Below are 17956 nucleotides of genomic sequence, written 5' to 3'. Positions count from 1 at the left end.
ACACAGACTCACAGGGGGAACGTGAGCTACCAGACCGAACCAAAGCAAAGAGAGACTCAGCTTCCTAGGACAGGCAGGGTCCTATGCACCTCACCCACAGCTCTGCCCCTCCATGCCTGCACTGAGGCCCTCCATGGGCTCCCCTAGAGTCTTCAGCATCACAGGGGACCTGGGCACAACTCTCGGGATGGTCAGACCTGCCGTCAAATGTTAAATAGGATTTTCTACAAATATACAACATATAAAAACTGTTAAATATATAACTTTAGGCTTTTGCAAAATACATTTAATGATCTCTTTCAAACAGGGTTACTTCAGTTTTCTTTAATTTGCTTTCTGGAGCTAAATGGTGTTTCAGATGAGATAGCAGTCACGGGAGACCCAGCATGCTCTTGGCAAATGGTGGATTATCCAACTATCAAAAATGGAGCTGTGGAAGAGGCATGTCTAACTGGTTAAAACAGAAAGTGATTTTAGTACGATAGAGTTGGTCTAAGCACAGGGGCAAAGGGTCTGTGTCCGGGGCCCTTGCTGTCCGCTGGGGGGCCGTCGCCGGCCTCGCCCTGGCTGGGTCCTGCAGGTGTACCACGGTGGTGTCCTTCTGGGCAAAGCCATCCTCCTAGGGCACACTGCAGTGTTCGTGGGGCGGGGGTCTTGGCCTCGGATGCCCTCTCCATGCTGCCTGGACCACCAGCATGTCTGCCACTGTGCCCTCCCCCGCCCCACAATCAAACCCGGGAACTCTTGGCAGCAGGGATGCGTCCACGTTAAAATAGATTTGCTCTTTGGTCTATTGAGTGTACTGAAAGTATAAGAAAATAAAAGCGATTCAGACAGTCTGGGACAGAGGAAGTGGTGGCTTCTGCACTTGGCAGTCCCCGGACTTTGCGTCGTGGCTCAGCTGGCTGGGCTGCAGCCCCTTTCTTCTTGTTCTCGTCCTTCAACTCCAGAAAGCAAGCAGGTAGCGAGGGTGGGCGCAGCCAGGCTCTACACACCAGGTATTGCTGATTCCTGGCACCACCCCCGACATGTGTGTCTGAGTCCCCGGCCTCCTGGGTTCAGTAGGACAGACTTGAGCTCAGAGCTCCGAGGAGGAATTGAGCTGTCCTTGTTAGGCCTCTGGGAAACCGTGGGTGGTCGGAGGAGGAGAACAGGCGGTGTCTGCGCAGGATGGAGAACTGTGGCTGAGGTGTAGAATCTCCAGAGGGCCACGGCCACTCCTACGGGGCACCGCAGGGGCTGCGATTGTCAGGAGACCTGAGGAGCAAAGACAGAGAGCTGTCAGCCGCCTCCTACTGGAACCACCCAGAATCGTGTCCCTGACACATACCTTCCCCTCTTGCCCATCACAGGCAAGTTAAAATTCTGGAAGTGAGCCCAAGATTGCAGACCTGGATGGCTGGGGAGAGGGATGCTCTGCATAGATTAAGGCCCAGAAGCACCACTCTGTGTCCCAGGGGAGGCTGCCCTCTGCTGGGGACCCAGGGGAACCTCTGTGCACTCTCCAGCCTCCGCTGGTCAGAGCTGGGCTAGGTTCTCCTTTGTTTCCTAAAGGTGCCTGACATAAATCCGCATACTTAGCATTTGCCTCTCACTGGCACAGGAGGCAGGCACTTCACCTCTGAACCCTTTAACAGCTCTGGCAGGAGAGGAGATACCTCGCCCCACACTTCAGCTCTCAGACAGAGACAATCTACCTTAGAGAATTAAAATATCTCCGGGAGTCCTGTGGTGGCAGAAGAGAAAGGTGGAAGGAAGGTTGGTGCCAGCCATGGGAGAAGCTTGTCTCCCAGGGAGAGCACTCATGTGACAGCTTTGCAGACCACCTTGCAGTCTCCTGACAACGGGAAGAGGGGCTGTCTCTCACTCTGTTCCCTGCCTTTGGAATCCCTTGCCTCTAGCTGTGCGCTGTGCTGCCTTGTCTGGCTTCAGTGGGAGAAGATGCCCTTATTCCTCCCGTGACTTGTGCCAGGGTGGGTTGGTAACCTGTAGAGATCTCCCCTTCTCTGAAGAGGAGGAGGAGAGGATAGAATGGGGGAGGTTGTGAGGAGGTGAAGGGAGGGGGGCTGGAATTGGACTTTCAAGTGATTAAATAAATAAAAGAAAAAATTTTTCGAAAAAAAAACAGAGAGACCTGAGCTGAGACAATGATGAGAGAGACCACACTTTGACCAAACTGCTTTGTTATGCTTATCTCTCTTACCCTCTACATCTAACCCTCATTCAGTACCCTACAGACTTAGAGATCACCGGACCTCTGAGTCCTCCCTCCAGTGTGTCCATGTGAAATAAATCTGCCTTTCTCTGCTTTTCACCAGTGCTAGTCTCCATTACATTAGGACGGATGATGGGCCTTTCTTGTTGGGGCTTCCAGATCTCAAGCCAAGACTCTTAACACTGCCAGTAACAACCCCAGCTCTGCCACCCTGATGAGGTGTCTGGAAACTAAGGCAGAACATGAGATCCTTCTGACATGGGCAACCGCCCCACCCCCCCCCCCGTCCCCACCTCCCACCTGGTATGTACATATAGAGTGAGGTCTGGCTGCTGAGTGACTTCTCCAGGCCGCATGCTATGGTAGGAGGCATCAAGGAGACCATGGGTTGATGGTGGCAGCCACATTCCACAGGCCTGGCAAGTGCATAGGTGTAGACTGTCCTTTGAATCTTCATGCATTTACCAAACACTCGGGGCAGGGGAGGGGGAGTGCATCTCACATCTTCTTATCAATATCACTGACAATGAATATAAGAACAGCTCACATAGCACTCACACCGTAGCAAGCAGAGGGCGACTCATGCCAAACCATCTTGCCTGCCTCGGTGGCTCGGCAGGCTTGGCGTGGGCTTCGGCAGTGTTCACCCCTCTCCCGCTACTGTCATACTGTCATGAGCTGGGGAGGGATCTATGGTCTGTGTCTGCAGCACATTTTGGAGGGTGATTGTTAGATATGATAAGATGGTGGGGGCTGTCTGCAAACAGAGGAAAACCAACAGCTGAAACCATACACATTTGTTATTCGGTGACATCTTCTTGGAAGGAAAAAAAACCCATATTGTTGAATTATCAAAAATCCACCCTTCCTGATGTGTTCTGGGGGCCGCTTTCTCTCCCACCACTGTTCTGTAGCAACAGTCTCTGCTCTTTCTAGAAAGGACAATGAGGAAGGTCTTAGCATGACTCCATCTGTGCTGGAGGACAGGATCCTAGCTGATTCTTTTTCATCTTATTCCACTGTAAGCCCCTCTTATGGTGCTAGTACCAAGACGTGTCTTCATAGTGATGGGTCAAAGCAGACATGCTTAGCACGGATGTTCTCCTTCTTGTACCCAAAGCCTAATCCCTGTTGGCGCATGACTGGCTGTGGTAATGCTTTTTAGAAACAAAGAAGCTCTTTTCTGTCCATGCTACTCACTGGTTAGTGGGGTTGTCCCTGAGCATTGATCTGCTGGGACACAGCCCACAGGTGGCCTCACACCCACCCTGAGGGAATATCCCTGCTGGCCACACCACACTGAGCAATTGCCAGTGGCTGCTGTGCGTGATGGCTGTTACCTTTCTTGGGCTAGAATTTGAGGGCAGCTGGACAGGGCTGGCTCCAACCACAGGGAACTGCCCAAGTCTTCTTGAGGCCTTGGTTCCATCACATCTGGACAGACCTGTTGCCACAGGTCCTGAGTGGACATTCTCGTGGGATCCCCTGTTAAGCCCAATGGGTCCTTTCTTTCCTCATTCCCTGGCCAGCCTGTGTGGTCTCATCTGGGTCAGCTGCTAACCTTGGCTGCTGACTGGGATTCCAAGGCTCTCTCACCTTCTGAGGCTCTGCTGTGCCCTGAAGCACAAGCCTGGCAGGGCTGGAGATAGTCCAAAGGGATGTTTGCTGTTCTCACTTTGGCTGTCCCACTATTCTAACAATGATCCCCACGAATCTGGGGACCAATATTCTTGTGCTGGGAAAAGAGAAAGCGTAAAGCCTGAGCCAGACAGAGGGGGTACTTCATCACACCGGAGATTTACAACTTGTCAGGCCACCTTACAGAAGAGACAATGATGGGTCAAGGTTGAGTGGGACCACATGTTGAACGACACTGCTTAGAGATGCATAATGCTGCCCTCTACTAAAACCCTCACCTCACTTAAGGACCCTCAGTGTGGATCTGGGGAGGTCATTGCATCTCTTTTCTCAATGTAGTCACATTGAATAAATCAATCTTTTCCTCCCCTCCTCCACGTTTCACAGTTAATTGGACTGTTTAAATTGGCTTATTAAGTTACAGGTAGCTGAGCCTGGCTTGTTGGACACAGGCTGTGGCCCTGAGTCCAGTCACTATTGTAGAGTGAGCCAGGAGCACGGCTCATAGCAATCACACGTTATGTAATGGACATAAGGATGACGCCACTTTGGGTCTACTGTGGTTTTCCTTCTGTACCCTGGATGCGACAACTGCTTTGACCACTGTCACTGGGCACTGGGGTGGCAGCCACACAGGCCCTGGCCCCTACAGGTTCCCACTCATAAGTCTAGTCTATACTCAACAAACCCATCCCACCCCAGTGTGATCAAAATCTTTAGTGCATTCTTCCACATGTAAGTATCCATGTTTTCCAGCGCTCTTTGTTGAAAAGGCTGTCTTCTTTCTAATGCACACTCCTGGTAGCTTTTGTTTATAATCAGGTGCTGTGGGCTTATTTTTGGGTCCTCTATTCCATGATGGTCTACATGCTGTTTCATCTCTATGGCTCTGTAGCATACTAGAGGCCCGGTCTTGTGATAACTTCAGGATGGTTTTGCTTTGTTTTGTTTTGTTTCTGCTTAAGGTGGCTTGAGCTGCCATAGTTTGTGCTTCCGTGTGGATCTTAGCATTTGTTTTCTCTATTTCTTGTGACAACTGCTGTGATAATGGGGACTGCACTAAATCTGTGGGCTGTTTTTGGTTATGTGGCTATTTACACATGGGCCATTTGTCCATGGAGGAGCTTGGACAGCCTTTCCATCTTCTGGTGTCTTAAACTTTCTTCTTCACTGTCCAGTGTCAAGATGCTATTATTTCAGTTCTCTCTCAGTTCCTTGATCAGTGTTATTCCCACATATTCTTAAAGCTACTGTGGAAGTGAATGTTTTCTTGATTTTTTTCCCTCAGCATGTTTGTTATTGCCATATAGAAAGAACACTGAACTCTGTATGTTGATTTTTGTGCCTTACTTGGCTGAAAAGTGTTTATCAGGACTGAAAGTTTCCTCGTGGAGTCCTCAGAATCCCCTATGCTTAAGATCATGCTCTTTGCAAACAGGAGTATTTCTTTTTTTTTTTTAATTTTTTATTATTAATTTGTTCTTGTTACATCTCAATGGCTATCCCATCCCTTGTGTCCTCCCATTCTTCCCTCCCTCCCATTTTCCCATTATTCCCCTCCCCTATGACTGTTCCTGAGGGGGATTACCTTCCCCTGTATATGCTCATAGGGTATCAAGTCTCTTCTTGGCAACCTGCTGTCCTTCCTCTGAGTGCCACCAGGTCTCCCCCTCCAGGGGACATGGTCAAACGTGAGGCACCAGAGTATGTGAGAAAGTCATATCCCACTCTCCACTCAGATTTGGGCCCAGGGGTCCCGCTCAAACTAAGGCACCAGCCAAGGACAATACAGGCAGTAAACTTTAAACCCCTACCCAGATCTAGCCAATGGTCAAAACAGGAGTATTTCTGATCCTGCACTTCCTGTTTTATCCCTGCTACTCCTTGCTCTTGTCCTGACCTTTGTGTTGGTTGTATTTTTGTCATCCTGACACAAGCTGAAGTCAACTGGGAAGAGTGAACTTCAGCTGAGAAAATGCCTCTATCAAACTGGCCTGTGGGGGGGACATTTTCTTAATTAATGGTCAGTATGGGAATGTTCAGTCCATCTTGGGTGGTGTCATCCCTAGGTAGGTGGTTCTTGGTTGTATAAAAAGAAGCAGGCTAAGCAAGCCATAGGGAGCAAGCCAGTAACCAGCACCCTCCATGGCCTCTGCTTCAGTTCCTGCCTCAAAGTTCCTGCCTTGTGTGAGTTCCTGCCCTGACTTCTGTTAGTGGTGGAGCATGATCAGGACTTGACAGACAAGTGAATGCTTTCCTCCTCAATGTGATTTTGGTCAGAGTGTTCAAATACAGCAATAGAAGATAATTAATACACTCTTTTATCCAAGGTGCACACACTATACAGGGCAGGCACACTCATGCCCTGTTCTTAGTTGTCCCACTTACTGTAATATTGACTACAGAACTGTCATCTATCACCTTTATTGTGCTGAGAGGTACTTCTAGTGACTTTTTTCATGAAACTGTCAAAAATCCCTTTCTGTGTCTCCCTTACTGCATCTGTGTCTCCCCAGAACAGTTTAGGCTGATGGTTCAAGATATTTTAATTTTATTTATATCACATCAGATAAAGGGAATTCCTCCCTCCCCCTTTCTTCATTTGCTTCTTGGGACAGGGTTTTGTGATACACAGCCCAGGCTGGATCTCCTGTCTCAGCTGAGTGCTGGGATTTCTGCTCTGGGCCTCTTCGCCCTCCTAGATGGCCTCACTGATTCTTCCTCAGGACTTCTACTGCTACAGATACAGGGAACGTCTTTCTGGAGCTTACAACGGTAGCATCATCACCACTCAGCCCTGGAATCTTTTGTAACATCTAATCAGCAAAATGGGCATTATGGATCCCACCTCCTCTCCAGGCCTTGAAGAGCCTCAGGTACAATATGGGGAATTGTACCAGAGGCCAAGGGTCTCTGGAGAGAACTTGGGGGTGGCAGATGTTGTGAACTCCTTCAGGAAGGTGTCTGTCCTTCTGACAAGGGTCCTCAATTGCATATTAGATGCCGAGGCACACTGAAGTGCTGCTCCCAAGTGACCACTGGATGAAGCCAATTGTGCTGCACTGTTCTATCTGTCCCCAGATCCCAGAGTGGATATCACTGCTAGAGTCATCCACAAGTTTCAGAGGCAGTATGACAAAGATTGGCAGTCCATGTCCACTTATGACCTAGTGTCATAGGATGGCCACTGTAACCGGGACATTCAGAATGGGATTCTGCTTTGCTGCCCCCAAACCACTCTGGGACTGAGCAGAAGGAAGGTGATTGGAGAAGGTTCTGGGAGACGACCCTGGACTGCACTACACCTGACTTTGGAGCCACACAAAGAAGGACCCGCAAGCCTTTCTAGGCTCATGTAGTAGAGGATACAGTGGGTTTTCAATGTCAATCTTTGATGCAGGAGGCCAACCAGAGGGCCTGAGAAGCAAAGGTTTATGGCTGGCCAAGACTCTGCTCCTACAGTTCCAAGTGCCTGTGACTCATGTATCACTGGCCATCACAGTTGCCATCTCAGCAGGGTGCCATGTGTGTGCCATCTGCGTGCCATGTGTGTGCCCATTATATCTGACTTGTAACCAGGCATGGCCAGAACTGGTTACAAATCTCACCCTCTAGGGCCCCAGGCCTTTAGCAACATTACAAATCACTCTAACCTTATAATCCCTCCAGGCTAGTTGAGAATGCAGCAGGACACACATGGTTTGTGGGGAAGAGTAGGATCAGATCTGCACCCTCAGACAGCAGGTATGTAGCATACTTAGCTTAAATAACCTGGATTCTAGCTTTAATAACCCGGGTTCTGTTTGCAGAGGAGCTTTGCTTAGTGCCTACCTAAATGGAAACGCTCCAACATGTAGTAGTAAAAGCAACTTCAGGGCTTAGGAAAGGCATGGGGGCTAAGTGCCTGGCTCCCACTCCCAGGACCTGCTATCCCATCTCCAAAGGCTCCGTAGTTGGTTTTGCTTAGAGTCTAGTGGAGGTCTGAGCTAAGCGGCAATACTCTGCCACCTGAAGGCCTGCACCCACCTTCAGGACACGATGTCCATCTTCTAGGAAGTATCAGAGACTAAGGGTTACCTCAGAATAGCCCTTCTCAACAGCCAAAGACCAGAGCTATGCAAAGCGACCCAGACCCAGTGCCAGCATGCTGCGCAGGCAGAGCTCAGTACAGGCCTCCACCCTTAAACTACCCAACAGCAAACAGCAGCCCTGATAAAATTAGCAAGTAACATCTCCCCAAAATAATCAAAATGGGGTGTGATCGCCGGAGCAGCACAGAGCCCACTGGGACCCAGAGCTATGTTCAGGAGTCGTAGGAGGCTCTGAGGAAGCCCTTGAGCTTGCCTGAGGAATCTGCCCACGGTTATTCATCCTTCCATCAAATATTTATTGATCTTCCATAAACAAACTCGTTAATAAGGAGGGAACCAGAGAGGAGTGGAGGCGGATTCTCTTCTCAGGAAGAGGGCTCTGCATGTGCAGCTGGTCTTGGAGAAAAGCTGCAGCTGTGTGAACGCCAAGATGCCACCTGGGCTCTCATGCTTCTGTGGCTGTGAGCAGAGATTGTACCTGATTACTCTTGGTCCCCTCAGGAGGGATAGCCTGTCCATTCCTCCAGATGTTCTAGCAGATGTAATCAAGGCAAGATGTAATCCCACTGGCTTATGGAGGACCCTAATCTCATGACTGGTGTTGTTACAGAGATATAGACAGGGCAGTCAGAAATGGCCATATGGAGGCAGAGGCAGAGACTGAAATGGTGCAACCATGAACCAAGGAATATTGCAGCCACCTGAGACTTGGCAAACTGGGAAAGTCTTCCTCCCTGGAGGATACGAGGGGAGCTGGCTCTGTGCACATCATCATCTCAGAGTTGTGCATTCAGAGCCATTACAAGATACATTTCTGCTGTCAGAGACCATCTATCTGTACCAACAGGGGCTCCCACACTGTCACCACATGAACCCCACAAAATGAGGCAGGACATAGGTGCTATAGGCCCTTGCATCTGAGATGAGTTGGGGTGTTCCTGCTGGATTAGATTAGCAGCCACCACTTCAGGGTCCTTATGTAATATCTTGACTACGGATCAAAGGCTGTGCCTGGCTGAGAGTGGAAACAGGTAGCTCAGCTAGTTTCCGCAATGAAATCCTGACGAAATAATTCATGGTTGGAGGTTCCCACAATGCGAGAGCCTATATTAAAGGGTTGCAGCGTTAGGAAGGTTGAGAGCCACTGGCTTAGATTAAGTAGATGCCTTCCAACATCTGGAGAGGGGTCTCCTACAGCCACTAACACCTGAACACCCAGAAAGAAGACTGTCCACTGCATAGCAAGCTCTGAACAACCCAAGTCCTGACCTCCACCGTGTACAGCACCGGCCATTCCCTGTTCTCTTTGTTGCGGCAATGGGACCTCGCTGACCTCTGCTTGGCCCTCTTCTAGCTCCCAAGAGTCCCTTTGGCCTGCTAATATGGACCCTTCCAGGCTAGGGAAGAAGGCAGGTGAGGTGAGCTTTTTGTGGTGCTGATCAGAAACCAGAAGAAGATGGGAGGCCACCCACAGCACATGTGGAGGAGGACAGGGATGGGGCTGTAAAGAATTGGCACCTTTAGGTCCTCTACCCACCTCCAAGCAGGACCCACAGGGGCAGCTGAGGAAAGGCAAAGGTGGGCCTGCAGTCCCAGACAGCTAGCTCTGACCAGGAGCTGAGACTCTCACACAAAGGGGCAGGACAAATACAGATCAGGACAGGCCATGAGAAAAGGAGACTCAGGCATCCCAGGACACACTCAGAGAGACGAATGGAACGCCACACATCTCTCCCTCAGATCTTCCTTAACCTGGAGCCATTAGCCATCTAGAACCTGAGCTGTGAGCCTCGGGGATAGACATGACTAGTACAGCTGGAGTAACGGTCCGCCCTGTCACACTATAGCGTGTGTCACTAAGCTGCTGAAGGACACGGAGGCTGGATATATGTACTAACCCAACCTAGGCTTGACTGGGAGTAGAAAATCATGAGCCAAACAAACTCAAGAGGAGTAGACAGCAGGAAATAATCAAATGCAGGGCTAAAATCAACAAAATAAAAACAAAGAGAACAATACAAAGAACCAATGAAAGGCAAAGTTGGTTCATTGAGAGAATCAACAAGATAGACAAATCCTTATCCAAATTAACTAAAAGGCAGAGACAGAATATCCCAATTAACAAAATGAGAAATTAAAAGGGGGACATAATAACAGACACCAAGGAAATCCAAATAAATCATTCAGTCAGACTTTAACAATCTATACTCCACAAAATTGGAAAAGCTAAAAGAAATGCACAATTTATTGATAGATACTATCTACCAAAGTTAAATCAAGACAATTTTGGCAGTCCCATAATCCTAAAGCAAATAGAAGCAGTTGTCAAATTTTTCCTCCCAAAGCCCAGAGTTTTAGGACAGAATTGTACTAGACTTTCAAAAAAGAGCTAATACCAACCCTTCTCAAATTAGTCCACAAAATAAAAACAGAAGGAACATGGCCAAATTTATTTTATGAGGCCACAGTCACCTTGATATCCAAACCACACACAGACTGGACAAAGAAAAAGTATTACAGATCAGTTTCCCTCATGAACATGTATGCAAAAATACTCAATAAAATTCTCACAAACTAAATCCAAGATCACATCAACAATGATGGACACCTGATCATGTCCGTCTGCTGGCTGTTTGAACAATGTCACAATGAGCAGGATATACATGCTTGAGGACAGGCATTCCTCTTTGGTGGGTAGAAAGACACAAGGAGGGGACCTTAGGTCCTGTGCCAAGTCTAGGCTCATCTTTCTGAGCAATGGCTACACTGGCTTCCAAGTGCCTTAAGCACTTTTCCTGATTATCCAGATGGACACTGTCCATATGCCTTCTAGAAGACTGATGGATTTATATATACTAGAATCTTCCAGAAGGTCAGAAAGGTAGCTGGAAGAAAATAAAATCAACCACAATGTCTCTGATGACTGGCACCTCATTTGTGTTTTTATCAGCTATTGTCTGAGAAGAATCTCCACATTTCTTTTGCATTCCTGTTTTGTATTACAGGATTTGCTAGTCACACACTTTACCTTATTTCCTCTGGAGACTGTCTTTGCACCGTACAGTAAGCCTGCTTGTCAACAGCTCCAATCAATCTCCAGAATACCATGCTCTACCTAACAGTTTTCACCTTCATGATGGATTACAGATCAAAATATTTTCAGTAGAATACATATCTGGAACACTGATTTGTGATGGGAAGTGGGGAGTGGGCTGGGGATTAAATCCAGGGCACTATGCATTGTACGCATATGATCTGCCATTGGAGTTGTACCTTCAGCGCATAGGTTTCTCCCCAGGCTAGAGATTTGCAGTGCTTGGCAGCTACAGTGTGTAAGCCATGCCACGAAACCAGGCTGCAAGAGAGGTCAGGTGCATTCACACATCTGCCGGAGAACACTGCCCAGCTCATAGTATCAGGGAGCAGGAGGTGCAGCGGTGGATTTTGCAAGCTAGGTTTGAGCTTGCAGCTTTCTTCCTCCCTCTCAGCTTGGTTCAGCGCTCATCTGTGCTTTGGTCCTCACCACCTCCGTTTCATCCCATTCTGCAATCCCTAGGGAATTTAATCTGGAACACAGTGTGTGGTAAGGATCCAACCTGACTTTCCCTGGAAAGACTAAGCCAATCCTCCCGCCAACTGCTGATGCTCTGAAATGCTGATGTGTCACAGATGCAGTTCTTAGGAACACTTAGCTTCCATTTCAGAGCCACATGCCCTGTTCCATGGGTCAGGAGGCAGTAGTAACAAGCACTAACCCTTGCCAGGCTTGAATCAAGAGCCTAGGGCTTTGTCAATGGGGTTCTTACATCATCTCATGTAGGACAGTGGCAGAACCAGGGCTCAGGCTGGGCTAGAGCCCCAAGTTCAGAATCAGGTGCCCACATATGATGTTTGGCTTCATGCCAACTTTTAAGTCACGCGTCTGCTGCAGCAGGGCAAGGACTTGTGCCTCCCTCTGACTGAACTACATTGATACAATTTCAAATACTTTGTAAAGTCCCAAATGATTTCGTTGGAAGCTTTATGGAAATTAAGTGAATATGAATGAGCATGTGTGATGTCTCCCAAGGCTTTATCTACAAACAGGGCAGCTGGGTCTGGTCTATGGACCGCTGCCTGTCAAACTCCTACACTTCAGGGTGTGTATGGGCGCATAACACTCAAAGATGAATACACTGACTGTGGGTCCAGGTTATTACTTCTGAGGCATCCAGCCGAGTTCCTGAGCCTCATGAAGGTTGCATTTCTCATCTCAGGTATTCATGGCCCTGGGTTTGGTTTTGAAGAGCATCCACGGAGTGATCAGAGGTGGTGGTGGCCTGACGTGGCCTCCCACAGGGCAATCAATGATTCTGGCTTTACGTGGACACAGCACATGGCAGGGAACACGAGACCCACTGTGCTAGGCAGAGGTCTCAGGGTTCTGGTGCTGTTCATTTGATTTTCACTATTTACAAGTATAATTACTGTGTGCCTGGTACCACTCAGGTGTGTTGGCTACAGGAGAAACTCCATTTTTTTTTAAATATACAACTCATTGTGGTCTCTCATATACCTGGCTTTGGAATTTTAAAAGTACAACCTCATTTCTTATAACAGCCTACTTTGCGGCCACTGGCTTTGTCTTATTTTTCAAGGACTGCAGTGTTCAGGGTGTGGCGGTTCCCTGTAGATATAGATGATGTGTGTCCAGTTCGGCAATGCCACTGGCAAAGGCATGCAGGAACCCAGACATATCTGCAGCACCTCAGACAGTGGAGGACTTAGGCCCCAGGGGTACTCAGCTGGGCCAGTCTTGTGCCCAGAGCCCTGCAACACCAGCCTTAGTCTTCGTAAAAATGAGCACTGTTGCTTTTCCATTATTGAGGACACATGTGCAATAAAGGCTTCAGTGGCTCCTGAAATAAACCCAGCAGCAGTTTTCCATGTTTCACAGGATTTAGGGGGAAGAGTCCTGCATACCAAATATGCCCATCAAACTCTCCCCACCTAGAGTGTTTAGTGGACATTATTAGCATCTTCCTCCTCTCTATATGTTTGGTAATTTTCTGCACAGAAAAAAAAAATCCTGCATGTCACCAAGGTGCCCAGATCCTCATGAACCCAGTGTTGGTTCCTTGAGCATTTATACACCCTGACGGTGAGACTGATATTCTCTTTCTACGCTTACTTTTTGGCCTTAATAATGTGGGCTACACAGATGTTAAAAACAAAAACAAAAACAAAAAACCCAAAAATATGTCTTTATAAGATCATTAAAGATACAACAACAAATTCCAGAAATTTTTTTAACTTAACTAATAAGTTCGATGCTAATTTTTCCTCTCTTTGGAGGGTGGATTTCCCCAAATCTAGGTTGTTGTTTTAAATTGTCATTGTTTCTGATTTGTAAAGCAACATTCGCACCAAGAATATCTTTCATTAGGTATGCTGAGTTCTTTCTGCTTCATCCTAAATGGTATGCTAGTTCCTTCGATGATTGTCCATCTACACTTCCCTGTTCAGATCACATCAGGTGATGGCTCACTTGTGGCACCAACCCTGGATATGGCATCTTGCTTATTTTATGTGGACACAGTCCATGCCCCTGAGAGCCAGGTCACCTATGAGTTAGCGTGGGAAGCTGCGGCAAGGCAACCTGGCTTTAACTCTGATTTACAGTGGAAAGAAAGGCTGGTGCATCTCTTCTGCCTGTTACTTAAAGGTATTTTTTGTGGAGATTTTGAAAATGATAACACATTAGCAACAGCCTTGGTCGTAGACCAGTTTCCATAAGTGACTGCAAAAGCATCTGTGAGAAGGTGGGTTTCACAGGATCCATTCCCTGTTCTCCCTACTCCTGCCCTTGATGGATATTTGATTTCCAGCAGACCTGACAGATATACATAACTTTTAGATTTCAAGCCCCATGTTACTTCAACTTCAAACACCAATTCTGCTAATTTCATCTGCAATCATGGTCTCTGACATGCTTGTCAGCCGTGGGGTCCCAAACATTACTCCTTCCCCCCCGCCATTTCAATCTGAACTACAATATACAAATATATGCCATTAAGTAATGGTATCAACATATGACATCACAATGTTCCAATCTCACCTCCTGTTTTCTTTTCAATTTATCACTTGGTATAGCTTTCTTTAGTCTTCACTGTAAACCTTTCCTGTGATGCTTAGAGTGCCTTTAGACAGCTCTGAATGATTGCTATCTTGAACAACTGACCTGATAGCCTTTGGGTTTTTTTGATACAGATAGGTGGTCCACTTACATTTATTGTTTTCACAGGCAGCAAGGTCCTGTCATACACAATGCTCTTTACCTTCTCTGGCTACACTTCTCTCCTAGCCCTACACATTTGCACACATGCTCAGATCCCTTTTGCTCTTTCACTTGTGGTGCTTTGGCAGAATGCAGGTTTAGCTTCACTGGTAGGTTTTAATGTTGATCAAATTGAAGAGACCATTTCTTAAAGGCCCAAAGCGATCCTGGAAAGTTTTGATCACAAAGAAGAATGATCGTGCACTGAGGATGGACCGGAGTGATCCTTCCCATACTGCTGCTGGCTGCTTGCTCTCTGGCCATCCTTAATCAACCACAGCTGACACTAGGGCATCATTTGCGTAAGGAGAACTTTGCATGATCAGAGGAAATCAAGGACCAGGCCTGAGAGTTAACATTCAACTGTGTGGCCATAGCAACAGGCTGGCTTCAGACTGGAGATCTTCCTGCCTCAGTCTCCTGAGTGCTGGGGTTTTAGGTGGTGTCCATCATGTCCTGAGATCAGTGACAGTGATGAACGTCAGTCTCCCCTCACATGAACTTTCTCATCTTCCCTCTTCATTTTAGTGTCTTGTTTTATTGATCTGCATGTATATTTTATGCACCTTTTTAGAAACACTTTGCTGGGGTATGCTTTTCCAGTCATGGAAAAACGCTCCGTTTGTCCAAATCAAGTAGACATAGGAAGATTATGTTTTGGTTTATCTTGCCAACAATCCTCTTGTCTTTTGGCTTCAGATCTCTCCGGGCTCACAAGACTGTGCCTGCATTGGCTCTTGGACACATGTCCCTTCCATCTTTACTTTTCTTCGGTGCCACCTAAACAACTGCCACACGGGCGTCCTTCATTCATCATACCCAGACACACCCTATGATGTCAGAACTAGTCAAGTTTCTGCTCTAGCCGGGGACTTTCCTTCCACCTGGGGGACTGGAGTCCCGAAGCTCATCTTTTCGTTTCCTGATGCCTGGTTCTTCTTGGCAGCACCCCAGCTCTCAAGCTTCAAGTCCCTTCCCTGGCTTCCAAACCCTTCTCCTTCACCCTTCGTTCCATTTCTTTGATGCTTCCTGGTCTTAAGATTGCTCTCACGCCTTGGCTTCCATTTTCTGCAGTGACAGTTCTATTATTTGTAGCTTCCGATACACATTTGAATTCTGCTCCTTGGTCTTTGGTGTTTTGCATGCGCCGTGTGTCTCTGCGGGAAAGTACAAGGGCTTGCCTTCCTTCCAGGCTCTTCTCTGTCATGCCATCCCAGAATAATGGACGTGGCCATGTTCAACTCCAGAGAATCCGGGCAATATCTCCGAGGCTGCCAGTGTGAGCCCAGTGGGCTGCTACAGGGTTACATGGCCCTCTCTTCAGGGCACACTCCGTACCCACTGTGCTCATTTCCCCAGGCTCCAGTCTATGGCCTGAGTTTCACCAGGCAGAGACCAAAGCTGCCCCACACTCAAGGAGGCTTGGCTGCCATGTCTTCAGACTCCTTCTGCTCCCTGGATATGGGTTACTCCATCATCTTCCAGGCTGGACCTGGGTACTCTTAACTATGAAGAAACACTTATTTTCATGTGACTACCAGCAGGCTCCCACCAGTCAGGGATGGCATCTTCCTATAAGAAGTTTGGGTTCTGCCTCAGCGTGGTAGAGGCAGACAGCAGAGGTCAGAGAGCAGACAGGATGAGCACAAGGCTCCACATAGGAGGCTCTGCCCGCCGAGTAAGCTTTGCCAGCCACTCTCCTGAGCCTGCCATTGTTCCTGTTGCAGGAGTGGAGTCCCTGTGGCATGCCCTCTGCCTTTTGTTTTCCCACCATCACCTTCCTCACATGTCCCAATGTTAAGTCCACTAAGAAGAAGTTGTTCTAGGGTTCTTGTGCACAGTGACTCACAGTCAAAGCAGGGTTAAGAGGTGACACAGGCTCAAAGGCACTTTACACGGGGAGTCGCTTCTTGTCCTTAAGCCTTGATGCTATTGAGAGTTCTTACTTCAAACCTTCTTACTAAATGGAAGCTGGGCACAATATGAAGCCAGCATGTTGAGTCCAGCCACTGTATTGATTTACAAATCATGGATGTTTCTCCAAGGACTTGGGAGAGGAGCTGAGCTCTCCTCCCAGTGCTTACTGAGGAGTCCCATTTCTCCCATGGTGAAAAAAAAAAAAAAATACCAGTCTCTCACACCTCATCTGGAAGATTACCCACGAGGTGGCCACATGCCCCATGAGACCCTAATGACCATGACTACACACAGTGGATCCAATCAGAATCAAAACAATATGCTGGAGAGATGCAGACCCACAAATAGTGCCCTCACCATTCCTAGTGCATGGATGCTATCACATCAAAAAGAGAGGGAGTCCCAGAAGAGGCTTCTTCATCCTACACAGCCACTGAGATGTGAGTACCCCAGAATACACAGGGTGTAAAAGGACATTAACCTTCCCCACAGAGACCCCCTAGTATCCCAGTAGCCTTTTCTTTCCACCCCTCTCTTTCTCATGCCAGTAACCTATGAGGTCAGCTGAGGGAACCCTCCCATTTTCTCCAGACAAGGAAACCAAGGCTTAGGAAGACCAACTGCCACAGGACACCTGCCCAGAGACACAGAAGCATCAGTTCCCCAGGTTATAGATAACTGGGTCTGACCTAGAATGCTCATTCGGTACCATGGATCAGTCTTTCAATAGGGCTGCTCTCTCAACATATGCCTAGTGCTCCAGTGCAGGGTATAGGGCAATTATCAGGACCTGGTGGTGGCAGATCTACAGTGTCACCTATGCTGGTGCTGGTAATATGGCAGATGTTGTCCTAGGACCTGAGGCACCTGCTGAATGTCTGGCTGAAAGAGAGTTGGCCTTTAAAGTGATGTGACAGAAACACAATCTCATTTCTAAAGATGTGTCATAAGAGTTTTATGTCAATCTAGAGTTATCTGAAAGGAGGGATCCTCAGTTGATAAAATGACTCCATGAAATCAGGCTGTATGACATTTTATAATTAGTGTCTGATGGGGCAAGGGCCCAGCTCATTGTGGATGGTGCTGCCCCTGGGAAAGTGGTCCTGGCTTGTGTAAGAAAGCAGGCTGAACACGCCAGTAAGCAGCAGTCCTCCATGGGCTCTGCATCAGATCCAGATTCCTTCCCTGATTGAGTTCCTGTGCTGACTTCTTTTGATGATATGTTGGCTATCGTTGGTTGTTAACTTGACTATATCTGAAATGAACTACAATCCAGAAACAGATTGTGATCAGGATTTGACCCTGGATGCCACATATCTCTAATCCAGACCTTGAGACAGGAAGACACACTTTTATTCTGGGCCACACCTTCTGCTAGAAGCCTATACAAGGGCAGTGAAAAAGGAAGGTTTTTTTTTTTTTTTTTTTTTTTTTTTTTCTTTCTTGCCCTTGCCTTGCTGTCACATCCATTCCTTCACTGGCACTGGAGCCCACTTCTCAGGAAGTCCAGCATATAGAGAAGACCAGCTGAGACTCCCAGCCTTGTGGGACTGAGCAGCTACTAGAGTCTTAGACTTCCTTTTCACAGCTGACCATTGTTGGATTAGTTGCACTTCAGCCTGTAAGCCACTCCAATAAATTGTGTGTGTGTGTGTGTGTGTGTGTGTGTGTGTGTGTGTGTGTGTGGAGAGAGAGAGAGAGAGAGAGAGAGAGAGAGAGAGAGAGAGAGAGAGAGAGAGAAGAAGAAGAAGAAGAAGAAGAAGAAGAAGAAGAAGAAGA

At 47.7% G+C, this 17956-nt stretch overlaps 1 protein-coding gene across 2 annotated transcripts in view; it reads right to left on the bottom strand.

Moving 5' to 3' along the window:
• Positions 1-260: 260 nt before the first annotated feature.
• Tafa5 (TAFA chemokine like family member 5) overlaps positions 261-17956 on the bottom strand; it is a 200727-nt gene continuing 183031 nt past the window's right edge. For both annotated transcript variants that reach the window (XM_051160165.1, XM_051160167.1), the window contains exon 4: positions 261-1257. In XM_051160165.1, the coding sequence (XP_051016122.1) occupies positions 1249-1257 (9 nt within the window). In that variant the 3' untranslated portion in view covers positions 261-1248. The remainder of the gene's footprint in view (positions 1258-17956) is intronic.

Source organism: Acomys russatus, chromosome 17 (assembly GCF_903995435.1).
Source record: "Acomys russatus chromosome 17, mAcoRus1.1, whole genome shotgun sequence".
NCBI lineage: Eukaryota > Metazoa > Chordata > Mammalia > Rodentia > Muridae > Acomys > Acomys russatus.
The sequence above is the reverse complement of the archived record's forward strand: the minus strand, read 5'-3'. Positions and strand labels throughout refer to the sequence as shown.